This window comes from Leptosomus discolor, chromosome 8 (assembly GCF_034619465.1).
Source record: "Leptosomus discolor isolate bLepDis1 chromosome 8, bLepDis1.hap2, whole genome shotgun sequence".
Taxonomy (NCBI): domain Eukaryota; kingdom Metazoa; phylum Chordata; class Aves; order Leptosomiformes; family Leptosomidae; genus Leptosomus; species Leptosomus discolor.
In genome coordinates this window covers 27604982-27624981 of record NC_141398.1, presented here as the reverse complement: position 1 = coordinate 27624981, position 20000 = coordinate 27604982, and the positions used below count along the sequence as shown (strand labels likewise).

The window sequence follows — 20000 nt, the reverse complement described above, 5'->3', positions numbered from 1 at the left end:
GAAAACAATCACTTTCCCAATACTATCTTCAGTATCTGGGCTGTCTCACAACTATGCTGTGGTTGCAGCTGAACATCACTTCAAGCAGCAGCACAACTCTCCCTGAGTTTCAGCACCGTTTCTGAGCAGATTGATGGCACTTACCTAGCAGCACTGTGGCAAGTATTGGGACTGAACTACAACTTGCTACCTTCATGAACACCTGATACTTTGGCCACTAACTTAATCATGAAGAGACTTTCCATATAAATTTGACACACCAACTCCCTCCTTGGAAATAAAAGGTCCAATTTACTGCCTTTTTGCAGTTGCGTCAGATTCCCCATCCATAGCCTTATTGCCTAAGGGAGCAGCTAGCCTAGTGACAGAAAAACTGCCATAGCATCTCCCTTCCCAGAAAGGTGTCGTTGTAAAAGCCTCAAACTAATTAAGACAATTAAAATGAACTATTTCAGCCCTCTTGCCCTGCCAAATTTGTTGACACGGCTGAATAAAAGTACACTGTTTCTGCAGCAGCTAGGGAGATTCACTTGGATGCTGCAGGTAAAGGCTTTGCCTAACTGAGGTCAATAGCAGCTCTCCCCAGCCTGGGCACAGAAGAATTTCCAACAGATAATATAGAGAGGAGGAAGGAAGAGCTCTGCTGGTGTTTTTCCACTCCGTTTCTCTGCACAATACCACTGTTCATCCAGGAACCAAGCCGCTCACATCACACCACACAAGAATAGATGGAGTAAAGTCATCTCAGGAAAGAGGGTCAGTTAAGTTTAGAGGCAAAGGTGACTCTGGTCAAGTCAGAAGGAACTTCAACAAATCCACCCATTAATTATCAATTTCTCCATTAACTGAATTAATAAATGAAAATATAGTTTTATCTGAACTTTTATTTCCTTCCTCCTTTCTTAAACCCTCATGGAGGAAAAACAAAAAGAAAGAAAGAAAATAGCAGACTGATAGCTGCAATTTTGTTATCTTCACCACCCCTTACGCCAACACACCAGGAACAGTCATCCTGATTATTTCTCACCTCTACTCACATTTAAAACTATAAAAGGCACAACAATTCTGGTATAGAGACTTGAGTCTATACGCCAAAATTAACTGGTAGGTTGTATAAAAAAAAGAAAGAAAGAAGAAAACAGACTGCACAAAAGGAATAACCTTAAATCTACACAATTATTTTTCAAAATATACAAGTAATCACACAGATGTTAAGTCAAATTCAAACTACTTCAAATCTTAAGACAACAATAAAGCTTTTATTCTATTACACAGTTGGTAAGAAGATCATAAAGAGAAGAAAAAATAAAACATATGTTTTGTTAGTGGAAATAATCTGAACCTATGTTGCTGTACTTCGCAGATCTCAATTTCTGCACATACCTAGCGCATAATGCTTCATTAAGAGGGAAAGACTATCCTCAGAACAGCAACAAATTTCTAGGAAAAAAGTGAAATTATATTCTCCTTCTCTATACTGGAAATTTATATTTGAAATACAAAAGCATTAGCTAGAGGGTGGGCTTCCAAGCTGAAACATGTTTAAACACATGAAAAGAAAACCGTTACTTTGGAAGCTGCACCAGAAAGCAACAAACAAGTATATCGGAGTAGGCTGATCCATAATAATCGGATTCCATAAATATATTCACCACTTTTTGAAGCATTATTTGGAAGAGATACTGCTGTATTTAGCCTAACAATTCCACTAAACTGAATCCAATTAATAACTGCAATTTCTACTTTTAGACTACACTATTTTTAAAAATGCTATTTTATAGCATGTTTCTTAGTGCCATCTATTTTTCTCCTAGCACTATTAAGGAGTTCGCTGTTTCAGTTTACACAATCCAAAATATCCAACATGTTTCAGGCATTAAACCAATTTTGCAGTCTTCCCCACTTAGTCACTTGTAGTAACTTGATTTTGCAATTTATTTCTCTTTAATCAAATGTTACTGATTTTTGCTGAGTATTCACATGTGGGTACTTTCTTGAGTTCAGAAAGATACACAGGAGCTACGTAGAACACAACCAGTCATGAAGATTTAGAAACATGCACTAACAAAACCAAATGCTTCCTTCAATGTCTTTATAAGCAAAATAAAGTAAGGGCACAGTGAAGTTACATGAACAACATATTCCAAGTGCCTTCTTTAGTATTACAGATAGTAAAAAATACTCCACGGCCACAAAGTTGAGAAAATAAATGTAGCACCAGAATATAGCAAACACTGGGTTGGGTTTGTTACTAGCAGACCTCTGGTTGTCTGTATCATGCCAGCTTCTCCTTCTTGCCCTACTCCTTAGATGCCTACGCTTCAGTCTTTGGCTTCAAGTGAAAGAGGAGAAATGAGTATAAAAGTAAGGTTCCCTGGCCCTGAGACCATAAGAGTGTGAGAGAAAACTCACAGCATCTTCCCATTCTGTGGAGCATGCAATGGCACTTCATTCCTTGCAGTAGCACACTCCCCACATTAGCTGGATTAATTTAAATGACTTCAGTAACTACAAGCAACAAATTCTCTTCCAGAAGAGCATCCTAAAAACTGAACCAAGCAACCAACACCCCATCCCCCAAAAAAACCACCCCCAAAACCCAAAACCACCTGAAAAGGAGAAAGCTCAAATCTTTTCCAGGGCATCTACTGGCAGTGCCCTATGGGGCCTGGCAAGGGAAAAGATGGACATTTGGCACGCCATTAATCCACCTGACTTTCTTTGCTAACCTCACTTTCACACACTGAAAGCAATAATCACAAGCACCACTTCAATGCACATTGAGACCAACCAAGTAAGAGGCTGGAGACTTTCTTCCCTGCTCCTCAATCTCTAGGGACAAGCTAGGATCAAACTACATCTCACCTCGACTTCCAGCAACTTTGTGCTGCTGGATTCTCACCAGTCGGGCTGCCAACACTGTTCCCCCCTCACTGTCTGGGGACCTAAGTGTTCCCCAAGCAATGACTGCATTTTGAATTACTTACTTACTGCACAATGGGTTTGTAAGAAGCGTTTAGCTTGAGGACCCCCAAATTCTGGGTTTTCAGATAAATCCAGCTATCCTACAGTTGGAAGCAGCACAGGATTTTAGAAACACTTGCATCGATATCTCAAGAGTCCTCTAGCCTTCTCATACCCTATAGATGCAACCTCAAGTTACTGACACTAGCCCAAGAGAGTTTCAGTTGAGATGCCAGAGAAGACAGTTAATTTCTGTAGAGGCTCTGGGAGAGAAAAGATACCAACTGATCTTAAGATAAAAATCCATATTAATCACTGTTAACAATTAACAACTACAATCAGAATAACAACTTGCTCTTCAGATAAAATTGGCAAGTATCATTTTGTTCATCATTAAAACAAGCTTTGTGGCTTATTACCTCCCCCCTTTCTTTTTTCCTGTCTTTTTTTTTTTTTCTTCCGAATCTACAACAGGCTTATATTAAAAATCCACATACTGACAACTTCTCAGCATTAACCAAACAGTGTTCTTGATGCCAACAGTTTTTTCCAACAGCACTAACTCAAACAATTACATGTAAACATAAAGCATGCTTAGCCCAGTGAAGCAGTGCAACAGTAAATAAAGACTACAGTTTATTCATTTGCTTCAAACCTAGAGCAACAGTACACTGCAAAAACAGTACGCCTGAACTCTTGGCATTTCAGAACAAGAGCTGTGAAGTTGCATTGTAGATAAGGGGAAAGTGAAGTTTGGGAACACAGCATGCAGACAAACCTCAACTTTATGGTTAAAAAAAAAATCCACCAACCAACATTAGAAAAATGTAAAATTTGTGACAACTTAAGACAACAGAATGTCTTCACTTCTCCATTTGCAGTATACAGGAGCTAAAACACCAAGGGCTTCAAGGCAAATTCTGACTCAGTAGGGATATTATCACAAGATATGTCAGCCGCTTCTAATACTGCAACAGCTGGACAATCTTTCAACTAGGGAATATCCTCTTACCCCCAGAAGAAAAACTTTCCTATCATTTTAAAAAAGCTACTGTGAGGGGGAACAAGTACCAACATTTGCTGTGGGTTTTTTTCAACACAGATGAATTTTCATACTGTCTACTTTTACATGTAGTATGAAATATATATTCCCTGGTAAGGAGGAAAAAAAAAATACAGGCAGCGGTATATACCTTTCAACATTCAGACAGTTCAGTTACAGAAGTTCACAGCTGCAAAGTATCTACAGCAACAGAACTTAAGTTTGAGTGGACAGCAAAGCAAGTAAAAGTGTAGATACTGGTGCATCTACACCACTGTAAACCATCACATGCTACCATCAATTTAGTTCCGAAGATGGAGATTTTTCACTTATGCCATGTACTGAGCAGGACTAAATACTTCATTCAGAAATATAATAAATGACATTATTTTAACAACTGAAAGAGGTAACTGCATAAGCAAAATTTGGAATTCTTAGGTTTTTCCCAATCCATTCCTGACTGTACCTGTCAAGCCAGTGCATATGTCAGCATCTCATTACTATCACCCAGCTACTTGTAAGTCTACTCAAAGGGTAGCTGAAAAGTTGGTATTTTCTTCTGTCTTTGACATACCTCTGTTTTGAAATCCAACATTCACGAGCATTTTGTTAAATTACCACCTAAAGTGATTTATCAAGAGGAACAGCTAGCACCAAGAGCTACTTATAGCAAGACAAATTTTCCTAGACTGCCTTACTAACCAGATTTTAATCGGAAATTGTACCAGGAAGGGTAGGCATATAAATGCCAATGCATTTTGTTCATAAAATCCAAGCACATGGTTATTTTGGAACCTTAAATACTTCTAGGCTTGATTCACTGGTGCTGTGCCCTGCGTGTGGCTGCAATTTAGCAACTGAGAATTTGGTATAAAAGCCACAGTACCAAATCAGAACAGCAGAGATTTTGTACTTGCTTTGCAGTGGTTTGAAAGAACAAAAAAAAAAAAAAAAAAAACACTTCTGGTTTATCCAGTCAAGCTTTACCTCATGTAACCCTCAAAAGATCTGAAAACGGTTTTATGAAATTGGATTAAAAGATGAAAAATAGACAAATAATAACTTGTGTTGCCAGGAATGACTGAACTTCCCTTACTTTGCACATGCTTTCATACTGGGATTCACCAATAGTTTCAAAAAGATACAGTACTCCCTTCTTGTTAGATATTTGTGTATTTACTCACTCCAGAAAAGCACACTTAGAGTAGCAGTCGAGCTGCTTTTTGGCAGCATAAGTAAAACTCAAGTTTTCCCACGCTTAGGAGAAGCCAGCGCTGTATTTCTTAGGGCAGGAAGAAGTATGGCTTGAGAGAGCACTCCATGGCCATGCTTGTGCTTTTGCTGCTGTTGGGAAGCAAAAGATAACTGATGGGGCACAGCAGGAGCTACCACCTCACACAACCCTTCCCACTGGCACAGCAATGGGAACACTGGCAGAAGCTTCCAGCTACTCGCTGCCTGGGCAATGGCACCTGTGCTGGATGAAGATAAAGCTGGAGGACATCAGCAGTGGCAAAGGAAAGGTCAGTGACAAGGGGCCAGAGTTCATGAGGCACTGGCTCTGACCCACTGAAACACTGCTGTGCAACCTTCCTAATCATTCATTTTTTTTGCTCCAGAAGTTCACAGACCTTCCCTGGGCCTTCTTGACAGGCTCAAAGCAATGGAGGCAGACTATATTCACTGACAGAACAGGACCAGGTCTCAGAAGAACGACACACTTAATCAGTTTTGCACCACCTCAAGTATATGTCACTTCTCCAGATTTTCCTGATGTAAAATCTCATGAAACAGGAGAGTTTTATTCGGACACCTGAACTCTTTCAACTCTTGCTCATTTGGGCTCACATTAGCCAGGAAAATTTTAACAGTTTATTAACTTTCATGAAGGCTCTTCAGCTGTTCCTACAACTGCAGGACGAAGAGACCATTAAACTGACAATGAACATCGCCCTCACATTATTTATAAATGCTTTCTAATCCCAAACAAAAATGCTGTATGTACATGGACAAAATATAATCAAGTATCACCTGTACACTTTCTGATATTTAAAAAGGACAAATGATAAAAATTCATTAAAGATATTCATTATTTGTCCATGTTCATTTATGCTAAAATTCCACTTGCTATCTGGAGACCTACAGTGACATTCACAGAACATTTAATCCAGTACTCCTCTCCTGCCTGTGTTCATAAGCTCTTGGAATCACTGCCTGCTTTGTTTGTGAAGCAGACCTGCTGGGTTCATTCATCTTCCAATATGCCAAATTTTTTGGTTTTCCAGAACGAAATTGGAATTATGTAAAAATACAACAGCCCTCATAATCCATCTTGTATTTTTCAGTTCTTTTTCAAAGAGGAAGGGATTTAGAAATGCGGTTTAAAACATTTTGTTTGAACTGGACCATCCACAAATATAATCCAGAGGTACTCTGCAACTCAGTTACCACTGAAATTAAAAATCACAGTTTTATATTCTGTATGGAAACATTCATCTTTCTGAATACAGAAAGCCTGCTGATTCCACAGGACACATGTTAAATCATTCAGACCACAAGTCACACTGCTGTCTACCCATTTGTTCCATTCTCAGATGACCTGCAGTGGAAACAATAACTGGAAGGTCACAGTTTCTAGGAAAGAAGAATAGGGTTGAGCAGAGCAGCAAGAGGACAGGAATCAGGCTGAATTTATTAAATCAGGGCTTTCTTTGCTTGAGGGGTAACAAAAAACTTGTAAGTCAAGTCACACACAGTACTGTTCCTACCTAGAATGCATCCCTTTGATGGGCAGCTCACCAACCCATATTCGCTCATGTGAGTCAAAGATTGAACAACTACAGTATGCCCTCAGTAGGTAGAGAAAAGCAAGGCATTCTGAAAACTGCATTTTGGATTGAAAATAGCCTTCTATATACAAGAAAAACATTAATTTTCTTACGAAAGCTAGTCTGTTTCTAACACAGAGTTAACCAACTTCTGCAGCATTACAGTCAGGCCAATCCTCTACAAGAGGAGACAGTAATTTTTTAGGAAAGTTCCAGCAGACCAGTGGTGACTTGGCTCCAAGGGCAGACGAAGACCAGTAGAACCATACCACTTTACCTTTGTAATTCACTAAGCGCTCTACTTGTGGATGGGCTAGGGTTTAGCCTCAGGAAGTTCTGCTTTAAATTGAGATGAGTGAGGTCTTGGCTATAAAACAGGTTGGCAGGCAGGTGCTCCAGGCTGCAGCATGAAAGATCCACTGAGCTTATGCGCTGTGATGCAACCTGGAAGTCAAGAGGTACAGCAATATGTTAATACTGTAATAAAACAAGAACATTTCTCCTTCACCCCTACCAGCACAAGATAAACTGTTTTTAAGCACATCAGAAGTCAGTGTCAGCATATATAGCTGATCTAACATGGTTTACATTACTGCTGCAGGTTACGCCATGATCTCTTGCTTTGCCTCAGTGCTAAAACCGGGTCCACAGATGGCTAGCAGGGGTAAAAGTGCAAAGGTTTGTCCAACTAGTAAGTGAAATGAATTAATTTTCATCAATTAAGTTACACAACACTCTATGACCAGCAAAAAAAGATAAGAGACCTGACATAAACTTCAGTTTAGTCCTTTAGTTAGCGAGTAACAGCAGCAAAAACATAGTGCAGAAGTCTTCTATGCTGATGCATGACTGGTCAGTATACTCGAGTGGAGGTGAGGGGGTAATAGACATCATCCTGTCCCAGTTCAAGGGTCAAAAGCAGGTATTAAGTGGCAGAAGAAAGTTACGCTATTTATATCTTACTGGAGAAAAAAAAAAGAAAAAAAAAAATCACAGCAGCAACAGTCAAGCACCGAGCACTCATCTCTTCTCAATGAATTAGGAAACTGTCCAAGAGTGATAAAAATGTGACGAAACTGAGATTTGGGGGTTTAACACTGTTTTCTAGAAAGGGGAAGGTAAAACAAACACAGTCTATAGAGGCTAAAGAAATCATACCACCTAGCACTACATATAACTAGCACCATTCCACAGAAACCTATAGGCAACAAAATCAAGTAACAGCAACTCTGTCCCTTACCACATCTCTAGGATACAGCTAGGTGAACTACGTCCTGCTGCTTTATTTATTTACTAGTCTTTATTTAAAAAAAAAAAAAATTAAACAACCCTGCAATGTAGAATTATTATATTTTCTGTCCAATACTATTAAAAATACACTTTTAAAAAAGTAGAGTTGTGGAGCTAGCTACATGACAAAGCATCACCACACAGCAGTGCAAGGCAGTGTGGATGGTTGGCAAGGAGGAGGGGTCAAATCCTAGGAGAATGAGAGGCGCTTTTGGAACAGGTATGGCTCAGATCAAAGGAGGAGAAGCAAACAACTTCACCACCATTTTAGACTTCTGGGACTGCACAAACAGTGCTCAATCGGTTCCATGTTCTGTCAGCTGCTCACTGCAAGAGAAGCAATCTTTTCATTTTGTCATTGGCACTTTTACTGGCCTCATATGCTAGGATTCTGGAAGTACAAACACCACATCTAGGGGACAAAAACAGGGAAAAAAACAACAACTCATAATCCATGCCCAGTGACAGTCTGTAAGAGCTGATGAAGGAGACACCACACAACCTTCTGGGCAAAGATACAGCCCTTGCCATAAAGTACCTGAATCTAGAGACATGAGGTTTTGCTGGCATAAGTGAAGTAGCTTGCTATTGAAAGAAAGGCCAAGGAGTTTTTTCTTCCTTTTCTTCCTCGCCAATGCAAGTTACACAGGCCTCAGGATAACTGGTCTCTATTCTCAACACATAGCCATCAGCTTCGAGAGGAACAGACAGTGCAGTGTTTTTCTCTAATGCAACTGTTAATAATCCAGTCCTCCCACATACATTAAAATGCTCAAATTTTTGTTACTCAATTACTTCAGTCCATTTGTTACTGTAGCTACTATTTTTCTTCCCCTGGTAGTATTAGACAAAAATTATTCACAGCTATTCTGAGCAGTCATTTCTGAAAGCCAGGTATTCAGTCTGTTTATGGTGCCAGAACCTGCCCGGTATGGTAGTTCTCATCACACCGAAAATACAAGAGACGAAAAAGCGCTGACACCCATTAAACTAAAAAGCAGAATGTGTAATTTCAGGTGTAACACTGTTGCTCCAGCTACTTGTTTGGACTGTGATATGAACAGTAATAAGCAACCCAGCAGTGCTTAGCAAGGCATGTTACTCTAAAAATATCTAAAGTACCAGAACTCATAACTCTTGAGTGTGAACCACGACAAAGCAGCCAAACAAATCCCAATTCCATTCTCGTCTCAAAAAAGGCTGCAAACCCTTTCTTAAAAAAAATAATAAAAAAATATCAAGCCCTGTGAAAAAATCTAGTTAAAAGTAATTTTGTTTTTACAAGTTATATATTCTGGTTATTTTTTGTTTGCTTGTTGTTTGTTTGTTTTTTGTTTTTTGTTTTTTTAAGTAATCTCTTTGTTACACAAAAGAATTTAATTAAGATTTTCATACAACTGACATACACTGAATGATGCCTCTCCCAGAGAGATAGCTATAAAAGTTAAAACCACATTTTAAAAGGTGTTAGTTCTGTAATCAACTGTAATTTTATTGAAGCCTTTTTTGGTAGCAAAACAGTACTCTAGGAATTAGCTTCTGAATTGTTACAAGGAATACTCATATAAACAAACACAGCTATCTCACAGACAGGGATAAAGACTTTTCCTCTTTCAATTGATCAATACTGTTCTGTCACAAATTCCTAGAGAGGAGAGAAACAAGATGAAAAACAGAGAGACAAAGGAGAACAACAGCTTAACAATACTTTCTTTGGTTCACCAGAAACTTTCATCAGTTGTTTTGAAGTTGAGTATTGAAATTCTGAAATTATATTGTTCCCCTATAGTACAATGAAGAGGTATTTCAATCTTGCAATCATCTTCAATTGATTTAAATGCAGTAAGACTGTGCACCTGTGTGTGTGTTATTGTCAAGAGCACAGCATTTTTTAAAAATATGATAAAATTTTTAATAAAGTACTGTATTTCCTTGACTCACTGTGGGCAATCACTGCAGACAAACTGATATACAGTGAGAAAATGCTGATGAGTATATTCCTCACAGCCAAAGACTCAAAAGCATCCGGAGGAAGTGACATTATCTGCAGAAAATACACTTTCCACTGCAAGGCAAAAAAAAAAAAACAAACCCCAAGACATTCCACTGCAAATAAATACTGCAACAAGTTATCTGGGTTGGGTTCAACAGAGCTGTGCTCCAACAAAAACAGTGAGAAGAGTCAGTGTGGCAGCAATGCTAGAGGGAAAGGCTTTCTAAATACATGTGAAACCTGCATCAAGTGCTCACTATGGCTTGTTTGGTGTTTCCTTTTGGAAAACTTAAAACTATATATATGTATGTAAAGCATATAAAACAGTTAAAAATAGAAACACAAGCAGCACAGTTCATAACTCCTCAGGCTGAAGAAGCCATTGCCCAGACCAACCCCTCTGGAACGTCTTCTCATCACATTTTAAACTGCATACATCCTTAACACTTGTTTTCACATGCAACCTCATTTCCAGTACTAATAACATGGGGGAAATGGCTAGGGCAATGATCTTCTTGGAAGATGGCATATGACACCCTCTCAGTTACAGTAGCTACAGCATAAGCTGTAGAGTCAATGCTTGTCTTTGCCAGAGAAGCAAGACATACAACAGTCTGACAGCAAGGTAAGCTCAAACGCATAGCAAGATCTTGTACTTTTTGAAGTCCACTTTTCAGTTGGGATTTTCAGTCATCACAAATATAAAGAAACAAGATGAAACACGCTGTGTTCTCCACTCACTGGATATGATTTTGAAACACTTTATGGTCAATCATTGTATTGCAATGTCTCCCATTGTAATACTAGAGGAGTAGTAACGGGGTGAGGCCAAATTTAACTTTGCACATCAAACGACAAAGTCCAATGGAAGACTTTTTTCCCCAGTTCCTGTTGCAACTTCAGTTATGCAGCCCTGGCCTACAGTGTTTTAAGTTCTTTTTTTTTGGTCTCCATGTGAGTACAGCATACTGAAGTGTAGTTTTGAAAAAGTGGTATACAACTATAGCACATATATGACAGAGTCCTGGATATACACCACGGCAAGCATCAAAAAGCTGTTATTGCGCTTTTAATTCTTGCCCAGCAGCAATAAAATGCAGCTTTATTCTGTGAATACCACCACAAATAATGCTGCCAGAGAGCTCTCTCCCTCCCTCAGGCAGTATGCCTTCTGCAACTGCCCACCTAAGAGCTGTACACATGAAAACTCACTTTCAAACGTGTTACTTGTAACACAGTAGTATTTACAAGTATAAACAATAATTCACAAAAGCCAGCAGCATCTTAAATAGAAAGGTTTCACCAAAGTGTTTAGATTTAAATTTTTTTTATTATTATTTTTTAAGAAGGAAACAGTATTTCAAGAGTGGTGAAAGTATGGTATGGGTTCACTGCAAATCTTTAGCAGCTGGCAACAAAAATACAGAAAAAATACTTGTATCAACCAATATTCTTGCCTCTTGCTATACAGGACTAAAAAAAAAAAATCACTTCACTTTGTCCATCAGTATAATGCCATCTCTGTCACTGAGCTATGCAACAAGACTGATTACTGTCTTTGTTTTAAAGCCTTGGCTATACTACAAAAATGATCTGTTGCTGACAATGGATGTCAGCAATGGACACAGCTGAACCCAGCTGTATGGACAAACACGAGCCTTGTTTACACAAGGACATCTTTTGGTGTGATCTGTGGTGTGAATTTAAACCAATGTAATTATGTCTTTTTCCTATTTACCCTCATCCCATTCCCTATAGCTCTATTCAGATAAGAAATTACTATTTAGCACTCCAACAGAAGACAATTAAAATAACTAAACTGCACAGGCAGCCAAATTCCCAGTCTGCTTGAACTGAGTTGACGGTGTTAAATTACACCTGCTGTAGACATGTTAATGCAAAGGCAGTGTAATTTTTCTCCTTTAGGTTTTGTTTTTAAACAGTTTGATAACCACCACATCCCACCAATGCCTGCATTAAGGCTTAAGTAAACGATACATACGCTTGAAATATCTAACTGCTTAGAGCAACCAGGTTCTCCTCACCTCAGAGCTAACGTTGCTTCAAACCCTAATCCTCCTTTCTATTTGAACTCCAAAGCCCCACTCGCTCAGCAGAGAGGCCACCCTCCGCTGAGCTGAACTCCGCAGCCAGGAAACACATCGGTGCCTCCAGCCGCAGACAAGAGCTGAGGAAATGTTCAGACTGGTACACAAGCTAACGCCAAAAACCTTAATGAAAGGGGGGAAAAAAAGAAATAAAAATGTTTTCTTCTTCTTTAAAGCCGTATATTTTCATTTCTAAATAACAGCTTTTAAAATGGGTGCAGTCCAAAGGGTGAGAAGGTAATGGCTTTTCTGGCCTCTCCTTTTTGTTTTCTTTCAAATGTCAAATTGGGTGCATGCTAACTCAAGCTAAGGGCTTTGCAAAGAAAAGACGAAACTCAGCAGAGGCTTGAAAGCATGTCGCTCAGACTCACAAACCCAACAGGCCATGCCATAGCTAAGAGCCACAATTGCCCACCAAGACGCCAGGCAGGAGCGCAGGCCAGCGTGGCAGCGTGCACAGGGGCCTCGCCCCACCTCTCCTCCCCAGGCGAGGCAGCTGAAGGCCTCTGGTACAAACACCTCATGCCAGAGTGATTTGGGGGCACGAAGGTTGTTTGATTTGTCCCTGCTCTCCTCTCCTTAGCTCTCAAAAAACACATAGCATGCAGAATCAGCTCACTTCTACTTTTGGCCCTCGTGCAAAGCTGTAACAACTTAACTGAAAACAGCAGCAGCAGACGTGTGGGGAGGGGGAAATGTACAGGCAGTGAAGCAGAAGTCATGCTCCTTTACTCTTCATGATAGGAGTCCAGAATGTGAAAGTCAGTCCCAGGTTTAGAATCAAGATCTTGAAAATGAGAATTTGTCCAAAAAAATGACATTCATCACCTGTCATTTGGAAATGTTTGGTACTATCTGAAGTCATTACAAGCATACAATATTTTTATTCCTCCAGGAGGAAAAGTGCTTTTCTTTCAGAGATCAGATACTGGTATCAGTATTACATAGGGAGTGATATCAACACTGTTACCTTGGTAGTCACACTGGGATGTTCACACTAAGATCCCTGCAAGGACAAGGCTTAAGATGCAACTTGGAGTTAAGGTATAGTAAGTAGCTATAGCATTAAGCTACTTATAACTCAGACATGGGAATCTCCATTTGGTGGAGCAAGGAATAATAACATCCTTAAAACAGGCTGACTGAAAACAATTAATCTGTAAAGTCACAGTCTCACAAAAACTGAGAAATACCTCTTTTTCTTCTTACTACATGTGTTAGACTCAATCTTTTACCACTATCAACAAGCAGACTTCACAATGAGCAGCCCTCCAGCAAAGACTTTCTTTCAGCATTTACTATAGATTTCAGACTCTTGCCAGTGATACTTCCAATAGATATTCACTTGTCTAAGTCTCCGCAGTCCCACACAGAGAGTGTTGTGGGGTTTTGTTTCTTTGTTTTAAGTAAGAGGTTATGCTAGGTCCTCAGTTTCTGATCTAGGTTCTCCTATACAGCTGCATCATACGGATCAGCTCTACAGTGAGATCAACTCTTTTCATGCCATTATTTCACCGTAACTCACAAAGGCCTTCTGACCCAAGTGTTTTATAATACAATCACAAATATAGCTCTACTAGCCTGGGGCCTAAAACTGGTCTCCAGCATTTGTTCTCTTTTCTCCCTGGAGACCTTCCTCCTCCACTGACTACAGAAGCAGCCTAAGGAGATCAAACGTCCCTAAAATTAGTTTTTGCTAATAATTCCTCTTTTTTTTTTTCTCCCTGCTAGGCTTCACTTGTAAAGGCTCTCAGTGTTACAGCCATTCAGTTTCAAGACTAACTCAGTTATCACCTTACACTTACCAAAGTACTGTGAAATGTGTCAGTCCTTGCAACCCCCTCCAGTCTCATGGGATCTGCTCACCACAGACACTTAGTTCCCCTGAGCTTCGTTAAGAGAAAAGTTACATTCCTCTGCTCGCTCCGACCCCTCCACCCCTAGAGATGACAGAAAACACTTTGGGATCCTCCTGGATTGAACACAGCTTAAAAGGTAACATCTGCGATACCTCACTGAGCTTCCAGCTGTAATCCATGGCAATGCTTTCCCGTATTTATGCAGGAGATGCACAAATTCAGCTTCAATAATATCAGAACCTGATTTAGAGGCTTCAAAAGACGTTATTTGAAAGCTATTCCAGATGTGTGGGCGATACCTAGTTTTCCATTCTCACTCTTGGCTGCAATACTTCAATAACTACTCTATTATTAGCTGAAGGCAGCAAGTCCAAAACAAGGACCACACTCTCTAAATTTCAGCAAGGAAAAAAAAAATAGTGAAGCTATAGTTTCTCTAGAACAGAAATTAATAGGAAACCTTGAAGTCACCAATTACACCACTTCGGACTCAGCTGGACTTTTTTGACATGGAAAACTAACCAGCTGAGCCAAAGCACCAAGCTTCCCTCCAAACCATTAAGAGAGAGACTACACTGAAACACACTCAGAAGTTCACTTCCAAAACATCAACTAACCTCTAACAACAAAAGGCACAAAAGAATAGGTTTTGCAGGGAAAGAAGAGGAGGAGGAACACTTTCAAGTGTTACCATTAAAAGAGAAATAAAACTGGCTTCAAGTTTGCTTTGCCCAATCTTCTGCTTTCAGACTTGAGATGACAAGAAGCCACCCACAAGAATGACCAGATATGACTGCAGAGCAAAGGTCCCAAATATTGAAGATTTCACACACACACAAAAAAGGAAGTCAAGTTCCACATGGAAACCAAAGGTTTGTTTATGTTCAAATACTTGTAATCACCGCCAAAAGGAAGCTGTGGGCTTATTTTTAGGGATCTATTTTTAGAGAAAGCATTATCTCAATATTGTCATTTTATGGTATTAGAGGAAAAAATGGTTTCCTTGTACTAAACTTAGAGTCACCGTGTTTCCTGTAAGTAAGGATCAGCTCAAAAAAAGCCCCACCAAAAATGAGAAAATCTTTCAGGGTTCTTCCTTCTTCACTAGATGTTCAATCAACAGTTGCAAACAGGCTAATGGTACTTCCTAGTCTCAGAAATGTGAAGAAACCTGGATAGTTGTTATCCTCCAAGAAAACAAGGTTTTTGCAGAGCATTTGGTTTAGTTAAAGGCTATTTGCAAAAGATGCCATCAATGTTGGCATTACACTTAACTCATTTTTAGGCCATTCTAGAATATAGACTCATTTTCAAGCCTCCAAGCACTACTGGCGTAAGAAATAAACCAACTACTCCATGGCCACCCTCTCAGTGAGCAGCATGTCCCTGACCTCCGATCTGTCCCAACACACAGCTAAACACATCAGCCCAGAACCACAATGGTACATTCAAACACTTGGACTAAGACTCAGAGTTATTAAAAAATGTCAGAAACTCCTAACTGCCACACAAATGGTATGACTGTTGCACATAACAATTCTCTGTAAAATTACCAAAGGTAATAACCAATAGCCAAAGGTAAAAGCAAAAATACTCATCTAGAAATTTAGATCTCACGGAAACTAAGGTAAAGTTCTCCATAGTTCTTCTCCAGAAGAGGGATATCCATTGCTCAGGAGGCTAAACAGGCACCTAGAGAGAAGATACTGCATCCAGTGACCCTAAAGTATAAACTGGCAGCAGTATAACAAGTAACATCCCAAATAACGTAAAATAGGTTACTTCATCCTTGCATATGATTATTCCCTGCACTTGCCATTGGCACTGCTCTGTGGTCAAGGTTTTGGAAAAAGGTATTCTGAGTTGGTTCTAACCAGTAAGCATTAGAAAAGCCTGTCCTTAATGCCTCCAGAGTCAAATGAGGTTTGGTAATAAAAATCCCTGCAATGATGAACTTTGTAAAGATGTTACAGCTCATTACATAGTATATAGAAACACACATGAAATAGGTCAATTGGCTAGTGGGCAAGCCAAGGCAAATACAACACAGGGTTAATTTAACCATGAGACTAGTGGCTTCAAGCCTTCTTTACAGGCTGAAGGCCATACTTTGTATTAAAAAAGCTCTGCAAAGTCTGTGTTCCACACTGAAGTTGGAATCTGCACTTTAGTCTTTCTCCTGGTTGATCATGCCTGATAGGAGAAAGTTAGACGTTAGCATCTGACAGTATCCAAAATAAAGATGAAGCTATATGCACAAGTGGATATTACTGCTTATTACCCGTCACTTTAATTAATGAGCAGAATCTTTTGTGCTGAAGGAAAAGGCAGTCTCACAGTTGATTATCTTTCACTAGCTCAAAGGTGGATGAAGCACAGCTGAAAAGCAACATGCATCTCTAGCAGTAATGCTCAATTGTTGCTCACTGAATTTCCTCAGCACTGCTCCTGTAAAACACTTGCACGAACTGATCATCTTGGTCTCCTTGGAAATATATTCGCAGAACTGCAATCAAGTTCAGGAATTTTAAGTTCTATAGAATTTATTTATCTAAATATGGTCTGTAACACCAAGCTCATGTGCAGACTCAGACCTTTTTTCCTCAGCAGAAATAACAATCATATTAAGTCATACATCAGCTTTGTCTTCTTCACACGGTTCAGGCTCATGCTTCACAACATAGTTTCTGAACACAATCGTCAAACTTGTACTGAAAAAATAGCTAGAAGACTGAGGCAGCTGGTCAGAACTAGGTAACTTTAGAGGAAAAAAAAGAGCTAGAAAGTTAATTTTGGACTGCTGCTTCAGGTAGGTCTCTACACACGTTGAAGAAAGATGGAGACTACCTCTGTAGAGGCTCCTGCATTAAATACTTGTAAATTTTATAAACTATATTCAAATCTGTTGTTATTTTCTGCTAGTTTCACAGTGCAAATAAATGTATGGAGAGTATTCTGCACTGACATGAACGGAGTAAGACCAATATGGCAGCACGCCCTTCTTCCTTGAATTTGCTATTCTTGCTATCTTTAGCACTTTTTAAACACAATGTACACTGACATCATAGTTTAGTCTCTTCTTTTTAACAGCAGGCTAGGGTCGTCTGGAACACCACACATTTCCAGACCTGCAGACAAAGGCGACTGACACAGGGAAGTGGAAACACAAAGGCATGCAGGAGAAAACTTTTGACAGTTTTTAAATCAAGGACCTCTTTTTGGATATTCCTCCTATTTTAAACGGAAGGGTTCTTTTGCGTATAGCTGAAAATCCACCCCTGCACCTAAGCCCCACACAACAGCTTATTCTCCACTAGACATGCTGTCACTACAGCCATGGCTGCGCAGCTCAGCCTGGGAAGTGGTCAGCGGTGTGCATGCACATATGGCTGTGTGCCTATACATCTCTACCCACCCACATGTCCAGTGCAGCCCTACACAGGCAGCTCATGTGAGGCAGTCACACATTATTTATAGCCCTTGTCTCTCATGACCTCACTTCCTCTACCTGCCCAGCCAAATCGAACACGAAAGCAGGACATAATCGTTGCGTGAAGCTGTCGACACACTTCTCGCTCTTCTAAAGCTGAGCGGGGAGAAGTTCTGCAGGGTCAGATAACCTGTCCCAGCATGCCCAGTGATGCATGCTATTTCCAAGAAGATAAAATTCTGCAATACATCCCTGCTTAAGCTCTGCCATACTGAATTTCTGAGGCAGACGTTGACACCCCACAGTAATTGTATGCCTTCGAACACAGAGGACTGATAACCCTTTTTACTCCAGCCAAACCATCCATGTCATGAGTTTGTAGCAATCAACACTTACACTGCAATTTCATGTGTTGAAAAATGTTAAACTTAGTTTAGCTGTTAGAAGCATCAAACAGCAGGAGCTCATCACTGCACCCCAAATACAAGCCTCACAACAGCAAGTTCCACTACTCAGTTACACCTTATACATAAAACTTCTCTCTCTCCTGCTACATTTAAGGGTGTAGCTTCTTAGGTTTTGGAAGTGGCAAACAAGGAAATCCCTTATCATTGTTAATGGCACATTCTGCGCCTGTCCTTCTGCATTTGACATTCAAGTAGTAAACAGCAGCAGATCAGAATCACTCTGCAAGTAATTGTGCTAGTTCCAGAACCTTCATGCCAACTTTATGCAGACAAAATTCTTTAAAGCCATGCAGATGTCCCTTTCTTCCCCCTCCGCTCCCCCTCCCAGTTGCATAAGCTTATTTTTCAACATTTGGCAACAGAACGAACGTATTAGATCACAAAGGACCAAATTTGTTGTTGTTGTTTTCCTTTTGAGCTTCCTTAATTAGGACTCCAGTATTCAGAAAGTAAAAGGAAAGAAATGCACTGTGGTATAGAACTACCAATATTAACAAACAAGCCACATTTCCAGCTTTTAAAAATATTCTGTTTGAGGCTAAATCAGCATATCTAAAAGTGACCTATTTGGAGTAAGTATGTCACCAACTTTGATATTTAGGTCAGTATTTGTGCAATAATTCCAGTTCGTCCTGAAAATAGGATTTCTGTTCATCTCAGTACACACACATACAAGAAAACCAACCCTAACACCTATTCACAAATACCTCCAAAAAATTTACTGGGGCAGAGCACGAGAGCTGTCTAAGATTTCACTGTTAGAATGAATCAGATTACACAGGAGCAATGCTCATTTTTAATTAAATTGAGCCCAAGTCTCTGCAAACATGAATTACGATCTTCTCTCATATACATGTATTTATTGCAAGAGTGATGCGTTAGGATTTGTCTCATTCTGCAACACCACTAAAAAGTCAACATTACCAATATTCTGTGGGGAGAAAGACTGCAGAGCAAGCATTCTTTGCAAAGTCTCCTTTCAAGATTAAGCTTGCTATTTTATTTTAACATCATCTTCTAGCTCTTTTGAAGTACACAGAAGACAGACACGAAAATCTTTTTCATAGTTAAAAACAGAATTGAGCATTTTTAATGAAATGTTTTACCAGGGATGTCCTTCTGCATTAAAATTTATAACTAAAGCTTTCACTACACTTGTAAGTATCAAAACCCTCAGTTTTCAGCAGTACGCATCAGGAGCACGAAGGACTGCAGAAGAACTACCACTGAATAGAAGTTAACACAAATGTCAATTTCAAAACAAATGCCATTAAATAACACCTATATTGGAAATACAGTCTTATATATCATTCATGGTAATTCACAAAGGTGCAAGTACTATACACATCGATTAAAGAAGCAGCAAAGTGTGATCTAGCCCTACCAAGCAACTAGAAGCTCAGAGCTAGAGAGCTGTTAACATCTCCCTTCCTAGATTTGCTTGCCTTTAGACATACAATGCTTTACGTGGTATTTTCTTGGTTAGCAAGAATATTTCAACATCTTTGAACTCAAGTAGCTTCCAAACACCCGGGGCAGAGCACCTCATATAAATGTTGGGGTTTCTTCCTGCCTGAGATTACTAGCTTGCCTGAACTAGAGCTGAAGATGAAACTTTGTCTCCTTTATTAGTACATATAAATCTGGAATGGTGCACCTTACAATCAGGCACGTGGACACAAACAGCATCAGCTGGAGGAAATCTGAGTTACTTTCGCAGCATTTCTGTTTCTGTTCTTCAGAAACAGCGTTACTGCAAAGTACTTACCGCACAACTGCCTTACATACAATCATGCTTGTCCCTGTCTTTCAGTCTAAGGGTATAAAACCCAAACACTAAAAAAGCAACTTGAAGTGACAAACTACTGTTTCAAAATCCATAAATCTAGAATGCTGAGCCTTAGTTTTTGAGGCTGGGGAAAACAAAGCATCATTTTTTTTCCTCGAAGCATGTTTTAACAACAAAAAGAATAGCATAGTGAGTTTCTTAAGTTCTTACAGTCTGAAAAGACACTTAAA

General features: G+C 39.5%; 1 protein-coding gene across 1 annotated transcript in view; it reads right to left on the bottom strand.

Annotated features, from left to right (window-relative positions):
- The window catches only part of PHLPP1 (PH domain and leucine rich repeat protein phosphatase 1), a 142002-nt gene that overhangs the window by 42248 nt on the left and 79754 nt on the right, over window positions 1–20000 (bottom strand). The window contains exon 4 of the mRNA XM_086468863.1: window positions 7112–7278. Within this exon, the coding sequence (XP_086324989.1) occupies window positions 7112–7278 (167 nt within the window). The remainder of the gene's footprint in view (window positions 1–7111; window positions 7279–20000) is intronic.